This window comes from Sorghum bicolor, chromosome 9 (genome assembly GCF_000003195.3).
Source record: "Sorghum bicolor cultivar BTx623 chromosome 9, Sorghum_bicolor_NCBIv3, whole genome shotgun sequence".
In the NCBI taxonomy this organism is placed as follows: Eukaryota; Viridiplantae; Streptophyta; class Magnoliopsida; order Poales; family Poaceae; genus Sorghum; species Sorghum bicolor.
The window spans coordinates 56702272-56724751 of record NC_012878.2 but is presented as its reverse complement, the minus strand read 5'-3'; the positions used below and the strand labels follow the sequence as shown (position 1 = coordinate 56724751).

The window sequence follows — 22480 nt, the reverse complement described above, 5'->3', positions numbered from 1 at the left end:
GCAAGAGAAGAGGGGGAAAATGAAAAATGATATAGCTAGGAAATCTAAATTAGTAGTAGTAGGTGCTAGTAGTTAAGATACCTAGAGATATTTATATATATCTCGGACCATCAAGCCTCAATTCCCCAAGAAAGCTCAGACCATCTGCGTCGTCTTCCTCCTCATGCTCACGCTCAGCTCATGGATCGAGCAAGCAGCTGAGAGTTCCAGCCGGCAGGCAGTGGGAGCCAAAGGTGACTGCACGCCCTTCTCCTATCTGTGCGGGTGCGGCCGTCCATCCAGCCGCACCTTTCCTCTGTCGCCGCCGCTCATTGGCCAGCTACTCCGTCTAGAGCTCGCCGTGAACTCCATTCCGGCAAGCAAAGCGTGAGGAGGAGGAACAAGCTGCTAAGCTAGCTGTGGTCGAGAAGGAGCTAGTGGGATGGGGAACTGAGGGAGGGAGGAGAGGCCTGCAATGCAAGAGGGAGGAGGAATAGATGAAGGAAGCAGAGACTGAAGAACACGAGTGGTGCTTATATACAAAAGCCCCTCCTCACATGGCTGGCAAGGCAACGGCAGATGGGAGAAGAAAGCGATGGGTTTAACAATGGTTTGTGGGTAGCCTTGTGGAAGGAGGAAGCATGGAGAATGGGAAGCATGTTTGTGGGGAACGCAAAACGCACTTGCACGGCTTTCAAGGCTTGTTGGGGGCGGTAAACAAGAAGAGAATAAAATGTGCAGGAGGGAGCCTGTTCTATGTTTTTTTAAAAAAAAAATAGTATACAATGTGTGTGTGTGTGTGTGCAGGAGGAGGAGCACTGAGCAGAAGCCAGCAGCAGCGGCAGCAATGCAAGCAAAGCATACTGAGGCCTTGTTTAGTTGGCAAAATTTTAGGTTTTTGGCAACTGTAGCACTTTCGTTTTTATTTGACAAATATTGTCCAATCATAAAGTAACTAGGCTTAAAAGATTCATCTCACAAATTACAAGTAAACTGTGCAATTAATTTTTATTTTCATCTATATTTAAAGCTCCATGCATGCGACCAAAAATTCGATGTGACGGGGAATCTTGAAAATTTTTGAGAACTAAACAAGGCCTGAATTACTGATGACTGCCACTGAAGCGCTGGCCCATGCGGGTGGCATGTGTGCGCCTGTTGTTGGTGCAGGGAGAAATGGACCTTACATGGAGGGAGGGAGGAGGAGGAGGAGGACAGGGGAAGGAAAGGGGTGGAATGGGCTTTCTGTTTGACTGCCTTGTCGAGCTGCCTCCTCCTCTCCTCGACTCCTCCTCCTCTTTGCTTTGCTTTTCTAGTGCTAAAGGGAAATATACTTTTCTGTACGTCCTTGCGCGCTGCCATGATCAAAATGATTGAAGAATGAAGAAACGGTATAATGGCGCCCAGAAAAGTCCCTATGATTATCAAACCGCTGCTGGTCAAAAGAATGCATGCATGGATTTGAAAATTGGATTATTGGGCTTTCTATACCACTGAATCTTGCTGAGATCACCTAGTATACTAAGTAAGTGAACAAAAATTGCAGGATGACGGAGATGCAGTCTTCAAACTTCACAATTTTGACCAGTTTGGATTACGACAGGTAGTTTTCAGCTGCATGTGCTTTCATTTTCGGCATATTAAAAGTTAAAAGCTACTCAAAAGGAGGGATTTCTTTTTTTTCAAATGGGAGGGATGGTTGCTTTGCTTGTGATTTACTTCTGTAACTGTAAATGCTTGATCTGATGTGTTACTTTATGAATGAAGGTGAATGAGTCACTCAACCTAACAAGATGGCCAACTTACCTGCCTGGCTATGTAAGTAGCTAGCTGTAGCTGCATGCATGGAGATGAAGCAAACAATAAGTAATTCATGATGAATCACTTTGGAGCAGCAGACAGGGGATCACTTGATTAAGGAAAACCCATTGGCTCGTCAGTGCTGTAGCTTCCATCTGTCGGTTTAGTAGCAGGCTAGCAGGGGTTAGGGTTTGTTAAAGGAGGGGGGGGGGGATTAGGCACCAACTTAACCGCACTTAGTCTCCATGCATGTGCTTGCCACTTAGCAGCTCGCTTAGCTTAGTCGTAGGCCATGGAAGCTTCAGTCAGTCCATGCATTTCTCTCCTCCTCCTCATCTCTCTCTCTCTCTCTCTACCCATCCGAGCATGCATGCAAAGTAGAGGTAACATGCGTGTTAACATTGTCAGAGGGAACGGTCCCAGTGTTTATGCAACTTTGCAAACCTTCCTTTGCATTGTTAATGATTTTCCCCAAAAAGTGGCACGCTGGTGTGTGGTGTAGAATAGGATTCTCACCATGATAGGAGAGAAGGGGGGAGGTTTTGTTTACAGGCAGTTTTGATGACTTTCATGCAATGGCGCCATTGTCGTCGTCCATTCAGGAGAGGACGACATGCACTGCCAGGCCACCTCAAATAATGGATGGGAGTACAGTGGAGAGTATTGCATTGCATTGGTGTGTGTAGTGTACTACTAGTGTAGGGCTTCTTTGCAGGTCTCGGGAGGAGAGACGAGAAAACAATGGGCTGCTTGCGCCTGCGCGGCGCGTTGGACAAAGCCATGATCCACAGCTCAGCTCACAGTCACAGCTGCTGCTTGCTTCAGAGAGAAGAAGACGAAGAAACTGATGAAGGCCTGTGACTGATCGACTTCGACTGTGGGCTGACCTATCGGCAGGGCGTTCAGCATGGATCGACAATCGGGCATGCATGCATCATGCTTTAGCAGCGATCGACGACAAAGTAATAAAGCAAAAACAAATACTGTTCCATTCATCGCTTAAAAATTAGTAAGAAATAAAACGAAAAGGAGACTGTAGGTAATTACATTTAAAAGAAAAAGAAGTCCAATAAAATCCCCGACATTCTGCCTTTGCGATCGAGTTGAAGATAGCATGCATTGTGCGAGAAAGTAAACAAAAACATGTGGTAACAGTGGAGAGCGTCATTTTGAGCCTGAGATATCTTACTCCTGGGTAAGCTAAGCTGCATTCATATATTGCATTACATGGACCATTACATACGGAGAACTACGGCAGTGTGCAGGACTGAAGGAGCAGTCCCTATCAGTGGACAAAAGGCTTCAGCTGGTGGTCAAGTTTGATAGATTCTCCTCACACACTCTTCTCGATCAGACTCTAGTGCTGCTGGCCACTGAGGCTGTGAACGTGTTTCCCTGTACGTCGTCCTCTTGTCATTCCGGGTAGGTGATCGACTTTAGGATGCATGCATGCACATGCATGGATGAGCATGGCTGCATGGGAAAAGGGGCATGGTTTTTTCAGCTAGCGACCAGCAGCAGAAAAACAAAAGGGGAGGCTTCCTTTGTGCAACACCCTTTTTTCTCTCCGTTTGGTGCCGGGAATGTCGTTGTGCACGCGAAGTGGTGCTGTGCATGTCTAGCAAAGCACAATGCAAAGCATCTCTCATTCTCCCCCTCCTTTTGTTCGCTTCTGCCTAGTGTTTTCCTCTTTGTTCTGTTTTGTTTTTATTTCTTGGACGGGAGAAGCATGCATGCATGGAGCATGTCCTCTTATCTAAAAAATTATGGCTGAAAATATTATTTGCTGAATTACTATAAGTAAAAAACACCGTCGAATAGCTGACAGATTTGAAAGATAAACTAAAGTGAACATGACCTAAATAAGAGCAGTGTATTGTAGTGTATCGCAACAATGGTGTTTAAACTCTTCTAACTTTTAGAGGGTCAAGTAATGGTATCCTCAGTACTTTAGCTCCGGGTTCTTTCGTAACCTTCGGTTATTGTTTTCCTTGTCTAAGTTGGGTTGTAGTTAGTTGTTAAGCATTGATTAATTCCTATGCAATGATGTGCAAGTTGTTAGAGTGCACGGTTAGTTCCATACCTAAACGGATCTATTAACCGATGAATGTGGAGGCATAATCGATATAGAAGAAAATATACAAACATGAACGAAACCGAGGCACGATGTTTTTTAATGAGGTTAGGCAATATGTTTAATCCTCGGTGCAATGACTATGAGTGCTCCTCCCCACAAAACAACAGCGGCATCCGGGCGATCCTGCGGCTTCGCCACCACCCAAACCAGCCGCCAAGTCATCTCATGGTTACAACATGGATGACCTCATATTTATGGCCTCCTAGGACATAGAGTTTGACTAAAACTCTATCCTAGCTCCTAATACAACTCAAGTCTAGCGTAACCAAATATACACATATTCGAAATATATCTAAAAAAACACCTTGGTGAATACGCACGCCATCTTGAAGATGTCCATGCACAAACCTCCGTATACCCGGACTTGAGCGGTCTCTTCCGCCGCTGCGACACCGCTTGTTAAGTGCGCAGCGGAATCTGGCCTAGCTCATTATACCACGAGCCGTTGATCAGCCCCTCGGATCTAGGTCCACCACCAGAGCCCACAACATATAAAGCCTTAGGCCTAACTCAACCCAAAAAACTAGCCCCGATAGGTGAGGATTGCTCCTGCCTTATATGTTATGCTTTCCCATCATCAATTACCGATGTGAGACTAAACCTAACACAAGTCTTTTGTGCATTTGAGAAAAAAAACAAGGCCACAATGGGGTGGCATAAATAAGTGCCTGTTGAAATGTGAAGGCTGATTGAATGGGAAACAACAACAACAACAACAACACCTGTTGCTTCGAGATCTTTGAACGTGAAAATCAACCTAGCAGATAGAAAGAAAACGCAACAATGACAGTGGTGTGTGTATAGATTATTCTTGAGAGCCTTTTTGTGCTGAACTCATGATCGGCAAAATCTGTGTACCGAAAGGTGTTCTTGATACCTGTCTGCCACGCCGGCACAAGCAAGCAACGCCGCCCTCGGCCACCATCGCCTTTTCGTCACGGCTGCGTGCGTTGCTATCAGCTGCAGAGCGAGCTGCTGGTAGCTTATCTCTCGTCCGATCCCGATCCTGCATGCTAACTATAAAGCGGCGCAAACGTGAAGCCAACGTTCGGAACCAGCCGGCCCCCCCCATCGCTAGCCTTTTCTAGTAGCTCGGCGGTGGGTGGTGGACCGCCGCCGTCGACCACCACCACGTACGTTCGCGACGCGACGAACGAGCTTTGCATGCTCCGAACGAGCAGTCACAGCTGCGTGCGATGCGCGCGACCATGCATGCAGTACTATGGAGTAGTGGTGCTTTGCATGCTCCTGTCGTCCACGCCTAGCTCGACGACATACGTCAGGAGCACGTAATTCGCTCGCTTTTTTGTTGGTTGCGGCTCGATCCATGCATGCATTCTCTTGGAAGCAAAGGCGAACGGAAAAGGGAAATCCCAGAGCCGAGCCGAGAGCCGCGCCGCCCGCGCGCGGGGCCGCCCGGCGTGGCGTGGCAGGCAACAACGTGCCGGTGTGGGCTTTTCTCCGCTCTGGAATAGGAAAAAGCGGGGGAATCGGCGACGACGCACCGGCGACGGCGGACGAGGAAAGAAAAGGCGGTGGTGCTCGGCGCGAGGGCCGGAAGGGGAGGATGGACTGGATGGGGGCGCGAGAACGTGGGGGAGCGGCAGGCAGCGGCCAGCGGGGGAGTATAATAAGGCCAATCATTGGGCACTCAACCGCGGTCCACGTCCGCGGCCCGGCGCTGCCGGCCCGGAGCGCGACACGGCGAGCGGCGCGTGCGGGCGGGACCCTCGCGCGACCCCCGGGCGCGAGGCCGAGGGCGCACGCGCGCGCGCGTGGAGGGCACCGGGGGGGCGGGGGGGGCCGGCCGGCTTTGGTGGGCGGTGGGCGCCCGCGCCCGGCCGCGATCTGTTCTGATCCCGCCACTGTTGCTGATGTGGAGTGAGTGAGCGAGTGGTCCGTCTCCGTCCCCTGCACCACGTCGCTCTGCCCGTGCCGTGCCGAGCGCGCGCACCGCGCGCGGGTCGCAACACAGCACGGCACGCGCGTCCAGGAGTCGTCGCCGGGAAACCAACGGAGCGGGCGGCGGCACGCGAATCGCGGACGCTGCAAGTGCAAGCCATACTCGCCTGCAAAGTGCGCGCGTGTGTTTTCTTTAGAGGAGCCAGCTAGAGCAAAACACATTTGCCCATCTTAATAGTAGGGGCTTGTCAATCCGGTGATTTACATCCTCTAATTATCTCATGACAGGCTAAACAAAACCCTATTGTTATACTTTTTTTTTAAAAAAAAAACATGGAAGAAAACTCGATTACTCATCAGACGGTGCCAAATCTTTGGCGACCAGGGATACAAGAGGGTATGATATCCCTAACCGAAGTCGGGCTAGATCTCAAACCAGCCCCTAAACTAGCAAGACCATGTGCTACAGAATTACAAAGTCGAGGATCATGAGAGATCGTACTGGATACAAAATTAGAAAATAAAAGATCTTTAAGCTCCCAAATCAAACCACATGCTGAGCTGCAATCCAGGGGCGACGAGGCAGCTGCTCTTGTACCACATCTAATGTGTTCGCCAGGATCCAGGATCAGTCGTTGCACGCCTAACTCAGCTGCTCGTTGTAACGAGTCACAAAAAAAAAAAAAGGCTGCTCGTTGTAACGCCTGGAGACAAGCTAATCTCCGCATGCAGCGGCTCAAGGACGGTGTCCAATTTGCCATAACCAGAGCTTATGACGTTGCCACCTTCAGCTCGCAGCACAAAGCCCCAACCCGCGGAACATGATATTGAACAACCCAGCAGTTGGATGCTTCCAACCTGCTTCCTTGCCATCTCCACCATGACATCTATGTAGCTCAAAGCCTTCGTGGGAACTATATTGTTACCTTTCATATCTCATATGAAAATATTAGTCCTTGTGTGATGTCATTAATTACCAAAACCCAAAGACTATGTACTTTGATTGATAACTTATGCAAAAAGAAATCTATAATTTCTCGATAAAGTCTATTTGACTTGTCTAAACCGTCAACATACATGGCTAACCTGGCGTCCTGTCAACCAAAATCACACAAAAGATGGATGAGAAAATAAAATGTCCTCTATGAGATTTATTATATATGTTTCATCACATCACATATAATTTGCATGGTATATTTTAGATTATAGGATTCATATTTTTAAGATCCTTTGTGAGAAGTATTTCACATCACATATATTTTGCATGTTATAAAAGTATATGATTTTATAAAAATTGACAGTAATAAATGCATACACACTTGACTTGGTTTGGGACTTTTAGTCAAGAGAAGACGCGGGAGAGAGAGGGGAGGATGGAAACTAAAAGGGATACAAAGAAGGTGGTTTTGGGGGGAAAAGGACGCTGACACAACGATGTACACAGTACATCTCAAATAAAAACTATGGACCTTCGGTTAATCATTTAAAATTTGTAACCTAAGAATGCACTTTTAAAGTTGATGAAGCTAAGTGACACTGACCAATAATTTGATGGACTAACAATGGATTTCGCTCATTATATGTGTTCACAATATACTTGTTTGACTTCTCAAAAAACAATATACTTGTTTGGAGACTTAAATGTACATAATATTTTATTTATAATATAAAATTAATTATACTTAAGAACAATAACTTGGTCCACATTTTGAATTACACTCTTTAAAGGAAGAGTACGTCTCTTGGCGTTGTCCTATGCAGAACAATAAGGGCGCACCGCGCACAGTCGAAACAAGCTTGTTACAACCACCATAGGGGACTTGCACGTGCGTTGTTGGGCACCACCGAGGCTAGAATTTATATATTTTTTTAGAAAAAATGTCACTACTGTGACATTAGTTTACCGCCAAGTGAACCAGCAAAATTACCTTACCTCTGATTCAAACGATCAAATTGCTTTTTTAGATAATAAACCTTAAAATAATATTTTTTTTCATATGAATATGGTCTTGATGGAGATATTTTTTATAAAAAAAATAGTGCTCAAAGAGATACACAACTTTATATTTCATAACTTTATCTTTTGAAACCATCTTGATTATTAACCATCTTGATTACTGAATACAGTGCTCAGGTTCGAATCTTATATCAATTATTTCGGAACTAACGTTGAATTCCATTGTCTCATCGAGATATGTATTTTTTTATATAATTTTCATCTTTGTATAGAATCATATGAAAATATTAAGATTTATTTTATAAATACGTTGTGCTATTGAGTGGATAAAGTAAGCATTTTTTTATTCACTCTATCATATAATATATGTCTAAAATCATATCGTTTTCATATGATATCTTATGAAAATAAAATGTGTGTGTGTATATATATTAATATGATCTATAACTTTGTAATTTACATGTTTTTTTTGCATGAAGTCATATTGGTAACAATAATCGATACAAGTTCCATATTTGTATTTGTAGATCTAAATGTTGTATCAATTGTTTTAGCACTAAGATGACTTCAGATGGGAAAAAAGGAACTTCAAAGTTGTAGGTTTCATTGCGACGTACAATTTCCATGTCTCCATCTGTTTTAATATAAAAAGATTATGATTTTTTTAAGATTTACACAAATATAGGCATAAACACTCAATACACATACACACTCACCTTATTACTATAAGCACCTGTGAATGTGTCGGTATATCTTGAGATTGGTGAAGTCACTCAATTCGTCTCGCCGTCGATGAGAGCACAACACCGTTAAATTTTAGAATAAATCTAAGAAAATGCAAACACCCGTACCAAAGTCCAGTTAAACCCGGGTGGGCAGTGAAAGTACTATTTGCTGAATTGTTGTGAGAGAAAAAGACTACTGAATGACTAATAGATTCATCAGATGAGCTAGGACTTTTTTAAGACATATTGTTTCAAAAAGGTTCCACAGTTTGCGTTGGCAGTAGGAAGGGTAAGGCCCTGTTTGGTTCACCCTGTTAAAGTTTAACTCCCGTCATATCGAATGTTTGGACACATATATGGAGTACTAAATATAGACTATTTACGAAACTAAAAACACAACTAGAGAGTAGTTTGCGAGAAAAATCTTTTAAGCCTAATTAATCCATAATTGGATATAAATTGTCAAATAAGACAAAAGTGCTATAATACCTGTTAAACTTTAATACCCTCACCAAACACCCTCTAATTCCGCCGATTCACTTGGAGAGAAGTCATATCAATTGACAATGCTAGTTAATGTATTCATAGTTTTTTTTGCAGAAAACAAATTACTTATATTAAAAATATAAAAATAAAAAAGGTTCGTGAGACGGTCACTTGAATACCTGCGTGCTCAGACCTTGTTTAGTTGGTGAAATTTTTTGATTTAGATACTGTATCATTTTTGTTTGTATTTAGTAATTATTGTCCAACCATAGACTAATTAGATTTAAAATTTTAGTCTCATAAATTACAGACAAATTGTATACTTAGTTATTTTTTATTTATATTTAATGTTCAATATATGCGTCCAAATATTTGATGTGGCCAGAAATGTTAAAAAAAATTTGAAAATTTTTAGGAACTAGGCCCAACCATGCAAAAGTTTCTTCACTTGTGAAACCCGTGGCGGGCCGGACGTCACCAAATGTATTGCCGGACGGCACAAGGCACCCCACAGCCCACTGCATGTCCGCATTGGTTGACAGCCTAGGGGAAAGCAGGTTAAAGAATAAAGAGCTCATGATGCATTAATCCCATATCGTGCAGCGTCCAGAGATGAGGTTATGGGGTATGCTATAAGAAGAAGGGCAGAGCCTCATATGCAAATCACGCAGCTGCGTGATGAGCACAAAGCGAACTATTCTTTCGCCTTTTACTGTGCTCATCACAATTAGCAGCATACCCTAATTTTTGAAGGGTGTTCTCCTAAATAGGAGGGCCCAACAATATAATTCCAATTTATTATTTTCAAAATTAACAATATGATATCAATTTGTCTTCAAAATTTAAAACTAAAAAGGAGGTCCCTGATAATATGAATTTAATTTGTTCCTATTTTTCTAAAGTTCAATTACAAAAGTCTTAAACTGTTATTTTAAATTTTGTTGTAGTATCTGTTGTTTCATATATACGCCTGTTTTATCAAATTGAGAATCATCTTATTCTGAGGTCTTGTTTAGTTTTCAATTTATTTTAAGATTTCCGTCATAGCAATATAGAGCACTAAATATAGATAAAAAAATAATTAATTATATAGTTTATCTGTAATTTGCAAAATAAATATTTTGAGCCTAGTTAGTCCATGGTTGAACAATAATTACTGAATATGTGGAATCCCATGAACAGTAATAAATGCATACACACTAGCCGAATCTAAAATTTTTTGCAAACTAAAAATCTGTCGGAAGATGCTCTCGCCTAGTTCCTGCTTTAGTGTTTGCCATTGCTTACATTCGTCTAAGGGCCTCGTTTGGATCCCATGAACTGAAACCAACATCTAGACTCTCAATTTATAGGAACCAAAATAGCCTAAAAGTTCTGTTACGGCACCTGTTTACTACAATCTGCAGAAGATATGACGCTACAAATCATTGGTCGAAGCGTGCCAAGGTATTTTGCTAGACAATGGATAAGTCCGATAACAACAACGATTGAATGAAAAAGTTGCAAAGTCTGAGGGGGAAAAAAGAGAACGTAAACAATCTTATCCGCTCAATCATTGACCCGTAATAGTGACATCACTAACTGGAGAAGTTACAGCAAACCAAGCCCACTTTCTTACTTTACAATCAATGGCTCATTTACTGAAATAAGAAAAGCTCCATCCATTGTGCAAAATCAGAAGATATACCGGCATAACATTGCTATAACAAATCTGAACATTACGTGCTAATAGCTAATATTAAGATTTTCCATCTCGTTCGCCACATCATCAGATAACTTTGCCTGTAGAGATCCAATGCACTTTTCAAATCCTTCAAGGGCTGCAAAGGTGCTCTCAGGTGAGCCGCCAAGGTTCCCTACTTCCTTGCGCATCCCATTGATGCCATTGTACAGTCTTTTTATAGCGAGCTTCATCTCAGATGAGTCTTGTGGTGGGTATACAGAAGCCCCTAGATCATTGACCTGGTCGGCAATCTCCTTGCAATGGCTCAGCAATTTTTCCATTGGCTCAACTTTGTCCTCATTAGCCCCATCTTTGTTACCTGAGCTCTTGAGCAAACCAGTAATGAAACGAATTGCCTCTTTCACTACAACCAGGGAATCGGATGCCACACTAATAACCAACTTGGCAACAGCAGCCTCTTCTTCAGTGAAATCATCATCATCATCTAGATCAAGATCAGATATCTCATCTCTATCAGAACAACTCGCTGTGTCAACAACACCATTGGAAGACTTCTCAGCAGCACTATCACCAGAATCACCAATAGGGAGCTCATTCATTTCACGGAGAACATCTTTCAGATACACACCTATCTTGGTCATGGCTCGTCCTATGGCAATACAGTTTGATGTAGGCACCTTCTTGAGAGCAGCACAAGCTTCCCATACAGTTCCTGTGACCTGGGGTATAGTTGTGTTGCGGTCAGGGCTGCGAGATTCTGCATTAGATTAAAAAAAGGACATATTAGCCCAATTAAAAATCTTCTGAGAGATCAAAATAAATGATGTGTAAGACTTCATGGTGAAAGTAATAGATTGCATGTTTGTTGCTATTTCAGATGTCCTTTACTATTTATCCACTCGAGGACTAGAATCACAATGCGATGCAACCAACAAAGTTAAAATGTCAAATGTTTCTCCTCACTTCAAATATGTGGAATTTAAATCAGTAATTTTACTCATGTGACTATTTCTCATCAAGATCGCTTTACACAAAATTCTGACTAATGTCTTCCAAAAAAAAACAGTAGAGACTATCAGAAGGCAATGTTACAAATAACAGCACCTTGGGCAGGTTTTTTACATACCACAAGCAGAAACAGCATGCTTGAACAATGAGAAGCTGGAGTCAACCACGTTCTTTGCAGAACCATAGATGGACTTGTGAAGAGTAGGCCCAGCACCGACCATGCTTCCGTGGCAAACCAAAAGAAATCCCTGTAGGATGTTGAAGTAAGCATCGACGTTCTCCTTGAGGGTCTCTACATCAGGCAAGTCACCGCTCCAGAGCATTCCAGCTGCAGCAAAAGACAAGCATCAGCCAACAACCATCAATGCCAAGCCGCGTCATCGACCAAACAATATCGCTTTACTGCAACCAGATGGATGGTGTATACTAAATGACCTAAAGGTAGCTAGAAACAAAGTGCCAAAGGGATACCTATAGAGGTAATAACACAGATACTCTCCTACATTCAGCAAAGAGATTATGCACACTCCGGTAACTGTAAGTGCCAAGTTAATTCCAGTACCGGATTCTGACCTCTTTATGGGCGTATTATTTCAGACAGAACTCAATTTCCCTAACCTGTCAATCGTCTGAGCTGAAATACACTATGTACACCCAGATAAATTCTCCATCAATTCAGCTACAAACGCATGCTCTGAAAAGCTAAGCTCGCGAAACTAGCACATGTAATCGGTCAATTTTGGACTTACCGACGGTGGCCTGCCTGGAGACCTGGTCGCCGAGCTTAACGACCTCAGACCACTCCGTCCGCTCCAAGCTCACCGGAGCCGACTCCGCCATCATCTGTCAAACCAAGAGCAAACAAGCGTGTGAACCGCGCCGGAGAGGTTATCGCGTGGGACGGGATCGGAGCTGTGCCAGGACCGCGGTCGGTTGGGTCGTACTCGTACCTGGAAGGTGTCGCTGATGGTCTGGAGATGCGACTCTAGGAAGCGGGACAGCTCGCCGCCGCCCGCCGCTTTCTTCGCTCGTCCTCCTTTCTTCGACATCACGACGGCCCTTGTGGTGTGTCGCGTTGGGGCTGGGAAGATGAGGGCGGCGCGAGCGGCGAGGAGGGGCCGACGGGGACAGGAAGCGGCGGCGGCGGCGCGGCAGTGGAGGGTTTATGCGCGGTTAGGGCTCGGGACTCTTGACGATGATGTCGGAGTTGCGCGAGCCGTACGAGACACATCAAGATTCGTGCGAGCAAACGTAGTAGTATCTCATCACCAGCATAAAGGGCAGCAAAACAGGCTTGTTTAATTAAAAAAAAAAACAGGCTTGTTTAGCTCTGTGCCGTACGAACTCGAGCAAGGTCTGAATTTGTTTGGATTATATACAGCCAAAACTCACGAAATCCTGTTCCTGGCATTTACTTGGATTGTAATGATGAATCAGGGCGTGGCCTGTAGTATGAGAATATGAGATGCTGTATACTCTGAATCGCTGAACATTTAGGTCGTGTTACAAACTTGCAACACATATAGGCCACGATTTGGTCATGGAACTCTATAGTTTATCTCACCAACAACAAAATGATCCAAGATTTTTATTCTGATTTTTTTTTTTAAAAAAAATGAAGGCATCAAGGGCTTCAACTGGTGGACCGGTGAGACAAACTGAATAAATGATACACCATCCAAGATAGAGATAGGTATTACAGAACTGTGCATTATTGGCCCAGAAGAAGTTTCCAACCCAAATATGCAGTGATCTTGATGCTGCAGCTATCTCATTTATTTATCAATCTCATGTTGACAACAATGATCTATCGTGACAAACCAAGTCCCTGCCAGGAGCAGCAGAAAAATGGGGCTCCCCTAAAACGTAAGTTACATCACGTATCATATCAAATATGTACAGCGCCTATATAAAAATGAAAAAGAAAATAAACAAGCGAATTGAAATAATCTGAGATAAGTTCTTGCAGTCTATCACAGCCGCTTTCTCCTGAATCTTTGGTGACTCCTCCATGACCATGAAAGCAAGAAAATCACAAGTGCAATCCCAACCGAGCTCCAAAAGATGATCAGCCAGGTTGGCATTGGGTCATGAAACAATCCTGCTCAGATTGTTGAGTGTCAGGCAAACGGTTTGTAGAACATTGTCCTTTTTTCCCCCCTCCCAAACATTTATCATACTGCATACTGAATTGACAGGTGAAAGAGGAATGTTACCATGCCCAAACTTCATGCAGATAAGCAGCTCCACTATGCATATAGCCAGAGAGAGCCAACAAAAGGCTCCAACCTTCTTCACCGGTTTGCTGTGATGACCAAAACCAGCACCACATATTAGTAATCAATCAGAAAAAGTTAAAGTGCTGTTCATGCATGCTATTGCTAACAAATGAATGACACTCTTGGACGACTAACCTGTCTTGTAAGTAGGAGTTGTACTCGCGGATGGTTGGGATGGCAATCAGCCACCAGAGGATCAATCTGTAGACGACCAAGGGATTCCTTGGAGGGATCCAAAGGCAAAACTTAAGGAAGAATGTGTTAAGCTCCACGGTCATGAAGACAACGCAGAGGAACAGCACTTGGATGAACCGCAGTGGCCCCATGAAAGGATGCCACTGATCCTTGTCCCATTGAGCAGGGGTGAACTGGCTCAACGATCTTTTCACCTGCCAAACGTAGAGAGTAAAATTAGTCTGCCGGTCTGCACAAATTGCGTTCAAGTTCTAATATCAATACACTGTGAATTCTAAACTTGCTAAAGTTCAGGCGTTCCATACGTTCCTGAAGTGACAAGAACTAAGAACACAGTTCAACTATTTCAGTTCGTGTTTATAACCTTGTTTTGTCATCGCATAATTAGAAATATTCCTTCTGAACAATTTTTCTATGTTCTATTTCTTATGATACAATTGTTTTTGCCCTAGGGCAACATATGGTCGGGCAAGCCTGATTACAAGTTTGGCTGTCTGAAACATATGCAACTATTCACATGTGAGTGGCTGAGTGCAGTTTATAAGATAACAGTGCATGCATAACTGTATGCAGAAAAACAAATTGTGAAGAAACTTCAGTGCTCAATAATGACAAAGATCAGATTTGGACAGCACAACAGAAATGTGAACAGGCCCACTGGGAAAACATCACATGTTGTCTGGCATCTCACATGCAAGAAGTCAAAGCTAGTTACTTTTGCTCAGTAAACTGCATTGCTTTGGAGTCACTTGTCTTGGACTATCCTTTGGAAAGTTGCTTTCCTTACTCAGAGGAGTATCCATGGCATGCAATTCATATGAGAAATACAACGCAAGATTCGGCTGATTTACTTGTTTCAGACTTCAGCAGTGTCTAAAACATGCATTTTTTTCAAAATATTTTCCTAGTCACATGCAGGGAAAATACACGAACATTATGATAATAAGGATGTGACTACTTTCTCCTACCAGAGGTCAAAGTTTTGGCAGTTTAATTTGATGCATCCTAAAAGAACAGCTATCTAGGAACGAAGGTCATATCTATATAATGATTAAATTATGACAATAGTAACCATGAAATGGAGAAACCATGCGTCTGTTAAGGTATTGTCAGTGAACATACCTTACCCATGATGCTTCGTTGGCGGCTCAGTCCAACCCATTCATACGTTTTGCCATCAAAGTAACGGACTGTGTGCATTCCTGCCCAAATACCTGGATAAAAAATAGCAGCATTTCAGCTGAAAGCATGGAATTACCATTGACAAATAATGTCACAAATGCCAGCAATTCTTCTTGGATTCCCAAGGCCATGAGCATTCAACAAGCTTAAGATGTTGATTTATTCAATAGAAAGTTTACTTTCTAAGCACCAAGTGACATAACATTAAATATTCTAGTCAAATAATGCAATGTCAGAAGTATGTCAAAGATGTATTAGTTTTTATTTTCCTTTCTGACTAATGGATACGATTGATAGGATCTGATGCAAAGAAACTGTATAAAATCAAGAAAACCGAGAACATGTCGGCTGCTTGACTCTTTAACTTATTGCAGACCACATTAATGTAAGCAAGGTAACTGAATGTATGAGACATGAACATTAATTATCTTCAAATGTCTCACCAAACCAATTGCAGATCAAGATATCCAAGATAATGCTATCCCACCAGCACTCATTAAAGTTTGGCAACATATGTCTGAACGTTAGCTGCAAAATGTCATAGTAAGCATACTTCCTTGTTAAAAAAAAGGGACAGGAATAAAAAGATATCTTTAAAGTCCTTTCCAATAGGGCACTCAGATCTAACCTCCATTAGCTCAAAGCCAATTGACAAGACCCAAAGGAGAAGTTGATTCCGTATCATTACAGCTTTACCCCACCACCCAAGGATATGGGCAACGACAAATTCATCAAACAATGTCTCCTATACATAGATCAGATAGTCTAGTTTTAATAAAGTAATAGAAACGATGACAAGCAGAGCATGTGCATCGTCACAGAATAGGAAAGTTCATACAGAAAATCATACATAAATATTTATGAACTTGTTTTTAGGGTTTTCTGGAACATACAAACGGCAATCGGCTCCATAAGATCTCTCCGGCAATTCTGCATTGGAAAGGTAAAAGTTTATTACCACCAACATTTTTAAAAATAAATAAATATTTTATTGTGACACTATTTAACGCAGAAATTTTACCAACTCCAAGATCAGGGTGAAGGTGTTTCATGAATTGGCGAGCATCGTCACGATTCTGGTAAATGAGCAAAAGATAAGAACCAATAACATGCCCTTTATCTGAGTTGTCAAAACTAATAAAATCATTTGGACAAAAAGCCAACAATTAACAGAGACTATCTAACTGAAACCCACATGTGGCTAACGCTAACCTGGAAAAGAAGGAAGGTAAGAGCAACGAGGTAAACGACAGCCAGTCCATGTACCAGGCGCCAGACAGCAGGATGGGGCCTAATAAGTATCCTGTGACAAAATTGCCAGGGCACTGAATCAGTATCGTCCAAAAATATCAGCACATTGACCTATACTGATGTACGTAGTACAGTAGATTTATTGGAGCTGAAAATGGCTATGGATTGGTAAAGCAATATTGCGATTTATGGGAGCTGAAAATGGCTATAGAATGAGAGATTGGTGATGCAACATTACGAAGACAGGAAGATAAGGAGCAGAATCTTGCAGCAAGTACAGACAGTAAAATTGGCATTGGTACCGTGTCCCTGGGCAATTTGTCAATTGCTACTTAAAAATAGCCTCATCCACATATGCAGAAAACTACTGTTGCTTCAGCGCCAATTGACAAACAAGAAGTACTGCACTGATAGAGCTCCTATGTTTGAGTTGCATTTTTTTTTTCTTTGACTGAATGGAAACTGACAGTGCCTATTTTTATTCATATAGAGGAAAAATACAAGCAGAAAGCCACGAGAGGCTATATCTACAAGAAAAAAGAAGAAGAAGAAGAAAATTTACTCACGTTGAAGGTGCCTGAAGCGTGCAGTAGGCAAGGAAGACTGCAATCATAGCCCAGACACCCCTGGAAAGTTTCGGTAAGAAGATGAGTCAGCATCACTCACTCTCTCCAATCATTGCGCGATGCTGTGAAGGTAAAACAGCTCGAGTCCAAAAGGCAGCATCAGAATCGAATAGTGGCCTGATTATCTTTTTCCGTTTGGAACACATGAAAAAGTGGGCTGTTTCTTCTTTTCTTTCTTTCTACTTTTGAAAGTTCAGTGCTGCCTAAACAAGGTCATAATTAAATCTCTGAGATGATTCAGCCATACCTCTTGATTGATGTCACGCTACTGTGAGCAGCAGCACCTTCAGGATCAAGTGCTCCACTTGCCCAGCTGAAAGCGAAGAACAAATGAATGTGAGGTCAGATGTGATGGCAGCACCACGAGAAAGCGCAAAGGAAACGCCCCACATTTGGTTAGTAGGGTTGGTATGGTATCCACCGCTGGGCAGCCTACAAGTTAGTCATGAATTGAGTGTTCCGACTCCCGTGAGGCACGTCGATCTCTGGGATAACTTGGGACCGGGGTTAGCCAGCTAATGGTTGTACCTTAGATTCAGGTCCAAGCTTAATTGCATGGTATGTTCCTCGCAAGAAGCAGGGCGGTAAAAAAGAAAATATTGCCATGTGTCTGTTTATCTTTACTTAATGAGCTGAAAATGAACTCATTTCACGCTCGCTTAAGTGTGCAAGGAAAATAATCTGAGCGCAAAATTCAGACAACTTCGTTTTCATGAAAAATTTCAGAACAATTTAATTTTGCACGAGATACTTGAGCCTCCACAGCCACTCGTATCCGACGTGCCAATCCATTGATCATGCTCCAATTATTCGATAGTTCGATGCTTTCGCACATATATATCCACTAAATTCCAGACCAGAAACTATAATTTTTTCATTTTTCAGGGAAAAGGAAAAAAGAAACATAAAAGAGAAAACAACAATGCATGGCTGCGTTTCATCTCTGACACTGTTGCAGCACCTGGTGGTATCCCTCTGGCAGCTCTTGTACTTTGCCCAGCACAGGCAGACAAAGCCTTTTCGCACTCGTAAAAATCCCAGCCTTCGAGTCAAGCGGAGCCGTACGAACACGGTAGCAAAAGGTGAAACGAAACAAGCCTCTCCGTCTCCCCATGCGAGCGCGGGGGAGAGAGAGAGAGAGAGGAGGAGGAGGAGAATTCGAGGGCGCTTGCTTACATGAGAAGGCACGCGCCGACGAGGAGCACCGAGATAGTGTGCGGCTTGTAGAGCCACGCCGTCCATGGGTCGTACTCCTCGCCGCCGCCGCCGCCGCTGTTGTCCGTCGCCGGCGGCCTCCTCTCCTCGCCGTGCCGCGGCCGCTGCTTCGCCTCCATGGATGGTGGCACGACAAGGATACAGCCGCGCCGCCTGCGCCTGTTGCCCGCGGCACGCAGCAGAAACCGCCGCCGGAAAGCAACACCTGTCAGAGCAGAGGGGAAGGTACGCAAACCGCCAAATTAGCAGGCCGCGCACCAAAAACCAAGTCAACAAACGAAACGAACATGGATCGCCGCCGTTGCACCTGTGCAACGAACGAACCGTAAAAAAGGAGATAGGGGGAGAGAGAGGGGGACGCGAGAAGCGCCGCGGGGCGATTCTACTGTTCCTACATGCAAAGGCACATGCGCAACGTACCGGCGAGGCGGCGAGGGATCGGCGCCGAGGAGCCCGGGAAATTGGGGTTGGGAAGTGATTCCGGGCGTGCGGATGATGCCCTTATTTACACGAATACTATGATCCAATCCAACAACACACCGGCCGCAATGGAAACGGAATCGACGGTGACGCGCGCGCGAATTCGGGAATCGGCCGGGGACACCGCAGACGCACGCACGCACGCACGCACGCAACACCGCGAGCCCGTGGGGCGTAGGGCGCCCGCGAGGTGGGAGCTGCGATGAGAAGGGGAGGGCGGCGAGGCTGGAGAGGCGCGAGGGGTGGCGGTGGCGTCGTCTTTAAAAGAGGAGGGCGGAAAGAGAGAGAGAGAGCGCGACGCGAGACGAGACGAGGCGAGGCGACGGGCTGCCGTTAATAATCTGTTCGGCTTCGGCTCGATCGATGGGGTTGCGTTGCGTTGCGTTGCGTTGCGTTGCGTTCCGTGGTTTCTGCGCGTCTGGCTGGCGTGTCCACGTAGTCGCGACGCGTCATGGACTCCCGGGCGGTCTGGGCTCTGCCTGCCGCTGCCGGTGGGGCAGCCGCAGGGGCTCGGGAACCGGCGGCACGCGCACAGCGCGGAAGCAGAGGCAGGATCAGGGGAAGGAAGGGCGCCGTCCGGGTTGCCCGGTGGCGGTGCCCCATGTGTGTGTGCCCCGGACGCTCTGGCAGGGTCCCGGCTTCATGGCCGGGCTGGCGCTGGCGCCCCGGGTAGCGGTAGGGGCAGCAAGGGGTACTACTATTATTCGTCGAGGCTGGCCACCAGCTACTTTTGTTTCTTGTATTTGTGTCCATCCCAAATCTCCAATCTCCGTGCACCCAAGTGGCTTGCGATTCACGTATTTGGGGTATATATGTAAACTTTGACACCACCCGTGTTCTAGGGATTATGGAACAATGCAAGCTGTTACTTGTTGCCTTTTTGTGATTCGGTTCACCCGTGTTCTATGGAGTAGGTGCTTGCATTGCACACATGCCCTGCCGATCGTCGATAAAAGTCTGATCCTGCGTGGTTTTTTCCGACATGCTTTTATTAATTAGTAGTAGTTTAGCATAATGATGATCCCTGATCGTAGTGGCGATCGTGATTTATTACGTTTTGTACACATTCTCTCTCTTTGTTGGTTTTTACTATTGTTTGTGTTAGGCTGATCAGTCTTGTTTATCTGGCTGATAAGCCATAGCCGAAAATATTATTCTTTGATTTGTTGTGAGAGAAAAACACTACTGAATGACTGATAGGTTCGGCTGATAATCTCAAGCGAACAAATGAGCCCCAAGATACAATACTTCATTCATACATCAACGTTGGATAATCTGCCAATTTTTCCCAAAAATAAAAAAAATGAAGCGGCTAAGACCTCGAGCCCACCCACATCTGCTGCAAATGATCCAGGACCAGGATCTTCGGAACTTTTTTTTCTTCGTTAAATTAAAACAATAGGAGCAGGACACGTACTGACGGTGAATGTTGGGTACACCTGAAAAGTAAAAAAAAAAAAAGCAGTAGTGGTAGTGGAGAGGGTGAAGGTGCAGCACAGCAGCAGAAAAGCAGAAACGAACCGCGCCAACAGTTACCCGCCGGTGACGCAACTAGTACTAGGATCAGAGAGCGGATCAGCGAGGGGTCGACACGGCGGCGCACGGAGGCTGGGCAGGCGACAAAGCGCGCCGCTGGCGTACGAGTACGATCCGCAGCTTGGCGCGATCGTGGCCGCGCAGCAGTCAACCCCGCACGCCCGCAGCCGCACCACCGTTCACCGAGGCCGCGCTCCTCCGCCTCAGCAGGTCGGACCTCTCCTTCTCCTTTCGGCAGCCCGCACACTGGGGTCGGGTCTGGGGGCCAGGGGCGGAGGCGCGCGTGGCCGCAGCAGCGGCGGACCCGACCGGGGGGCGGGGGGCAAAGCGCCAAGCGGACAAGGCCACAAGGCCCGCACACGGGCGTGGGGGCGTGCGCGCCCGGGTCCGGCCGGCCGGCCGTGCCAAATTGACCGGCCCTGCAACGACATTTGATGGTTGTGTCACCTCACCTAACAGGATGCCGTGCCGCCGAGTGCTCCCCGTCGTCGTCCAGTCTTTCTGTTTGCGGCCGCCTGTTTGCTGGTGGTAACAGCAACAGCAACGGGGTTTATTACACTGTCCGTCTGGTTCTGATTCTTACGGAGAGAGATTAAACACTGCGTGCGGTGGACCGGTGGTGGTGTCGAATTGTCATGCTCGGGTCTCTTGAGACGTGGGAAGGTCTCAGACGACACAGGGTAGATAAAATTCTGCTCGTTACGTTGCGTGTGGACTGATGCACCTCCTGCGATCCGCATAGCAGTGACCGAGTAATTAAACGCTCAGGACCAGTTTGAATTAGAGGATTTTCACAGGAATTTCAAAGAAATAGATTTTTTGTTTTGTTTTGCTGACACCATACACCATTTGGAATGGAGAAAAGCAGCCAGCCGTTAAGAGGCAAGGAATCACTTGCCTCACATAACACGAGAAAAAAAACATCCACTCTCTGAGCTGTAGTTTTGTGGAAGACCAAGGCGAGTGAAGGGAAAAGAAGCATTTAGGGCGCCAAACTTAAGCCTGAGAACCGATGCAGTGAGCCGAATAGGCAACCATAGCGCCACCGCTGTTTCCCATGCCTACCTCGTCGAGTCGCCGTCTCGCCGAGCAGCAGTTCCCTGCCGCATCGCCCTCCATGCGTGGATCCGCACCTGCCGCTCTCCTCAACATCACAGTCCATCAGCTGTAGCTCATGGTTCTCGCCCAGCTGCTTCCCCTTTGATCGGGATCTTCGCGATAGAGAACAGGCGAGGATGAGAACAATATAGTTTAAGATGAGAATGAATTGATGATGGACTAAACCAGGGAGCTTCTCGGAACAACAAAATGATGGGTCAAATATGTCAGTAGCATACACATGCAATTTTGGTTTGAAGCCTATCCACTTGTGGGACCCATGTTAATCTAGTTTCCTATGTTTAGGATTCATTCCAAACACATTTGGTAAGTTTTTTATGCGTTTTTCATTCCTCTGTTTTGCTACTATTGGGGTGTTTGGGACTGCTCCACAAACTCCGCTCTATAAACTCCGCCATGGAGCAGCTCCACAAAAAACTGGAGTTTGTGGAGTACCTCTTTAGTTGCTCTCACAACTCCACCCTTTTTCCTCGAACAGAGTGCGTGGAGCTAAAACCGTTTGGCTAAAAAACGTGGAGCGGAGTTGAAAACGTGGAGCGGAGCAGTCCCAAACACCCCCTATATATCTCTTCTATTACTGTAGTTATTTCTTTTCTCTATTTTGCATTTATTTGTTCCAAACAGGCCTTCAATTAAGTTTTCAAAAGGTTACATGATTACAGAAATATATCCCTTAGTCCATGGTGGATTGAGCTTCGAGGGCATGTTTGGATCGGACCTCTAAGGCATCCCCGATGCCAGGTGCTCAAATCGAACGAGCAAGAGCGCTTAGGCCCTCCACACTGTGGGCTAAGATTGAAGCTTGTAGAGGAGAAATACTCACTCCATACTAAATTGTAAGTCATTTCAAGAATGTTGTAGAATTAAAACATCTTAATTTTGACTAAAATTATAGAAAAAATTACAAATATTTATAACA

The 22480-nt window shown here is 44.9% G+C and overlaps 2 protein-coding genes across 3 annotated transcripts; both read right to left on the bottom strand.

Moving 5' to 3' along the window:
• On the bottom strand, nucleotides 10453–12916 carry LOC8063559. Its single transcript, XM_002440167.2, has 4 exons — nucleotides 12629–12916; nucleotides 12428–12521; nucleotides 11797–12006; nucleotides 10453–11427 (listed from the first exon to the last, which is right to left on the bottom strand). Exons 1-4 carry the CDS (start codon nucleotides 12725–12727, stop codon nucleotides 10712–10714), a joined length of 1119 nt encoding a protein of 372 aa, XP_002440212.1. The 5' UTR covers nucleotides 12728–12916; the 3' UTR covers nucleotides 10453–10711.
• Nucleotides 13342–19197, bottom strand: LOC8074565 (CDP-diacylglycerol--serine O-phosphatidyltransferase 2). 2 transcript variants are annotated; one of them, XM_002440166.2, is made up of 13 exons: nucleotides 18847–19197; nucleotides 18388–18631; nucleotides 17459–17524; nucleotides 17152–17211; nucleotides 16547–16637; nucleotides 16356–16410; nucleotides 16185–16264; nucleotides 15963–16079; nucleotides 15778–15862; nucleotides 15275–15366; nucleotides 14093–14346; nucleotides 13895–13983; nucleotides 13342–13779 (listed from the first exon to the last, which is right to left on the bottom strand). In XM_002440166.2, exons 2-13 carry the CDS (start codon nucleotides 18543–18545, stop codon nucleotides 13652–13654), a joined length of 1275 nt encoding a protein of 424 aa, XP_002440211.1. In that variant the 5' UTR covers nucleotides 18546–18631; nucleotides 18847–19197; the 3' UTR covers nucleotides 13342–13651. The 2 variants fall into 2 exon arrangements, with proteins under 2 accessions (XP_002440211.1, XP_021303389.1); XM_021447714.1 differs by having other exon boundaries at nucleotides 18855–18907.

Coding starts and splice junctions, on each gene's coding strand:
- LOC8063559 (XM_002440167.2), bottom strand. CDS start 12,727: ATGTCGAAGAAAGGAGGACGAGCGAAGAAAGCGGCGGGCGGCGGCGAG. Junction 12,522..12,628: donor CCATCAGCGACACCTTCCAG/GTACGAGTACGA, acceptor TTGGTTTGACAG/ATGATGGCGGAGTCGGCTCC. Junction 12,007..12,427: donor CTCCAGGCAGGCCACCGTCG/GTAAGTCCAAAA, acceptor CTTTTGCTGCAG/CTGGAATGCTCTGGAGCGGT.
- LOC8074565 (XM_002440166.2), bottom strand. CDS start 18,545: ATGGAGGCGAAGCAGCGGCCGCGGCACGGCGAGGAGAGGAGGCCGCCG. Junction 16,638..17,151: donor ACGCTTCAGGCACCTTCAAC/GTGAGTAAATTT, acceptor ATTTTGTCACAG/GATACTTATTAGGCCCCATC. Junction 14,347..15,274: donor AACGAAGCATCATGGGTAAG/GTATGTTCACTG, acceptor TACGTTTGGCAG/GTGAAAAGATCGTTGAGCCA.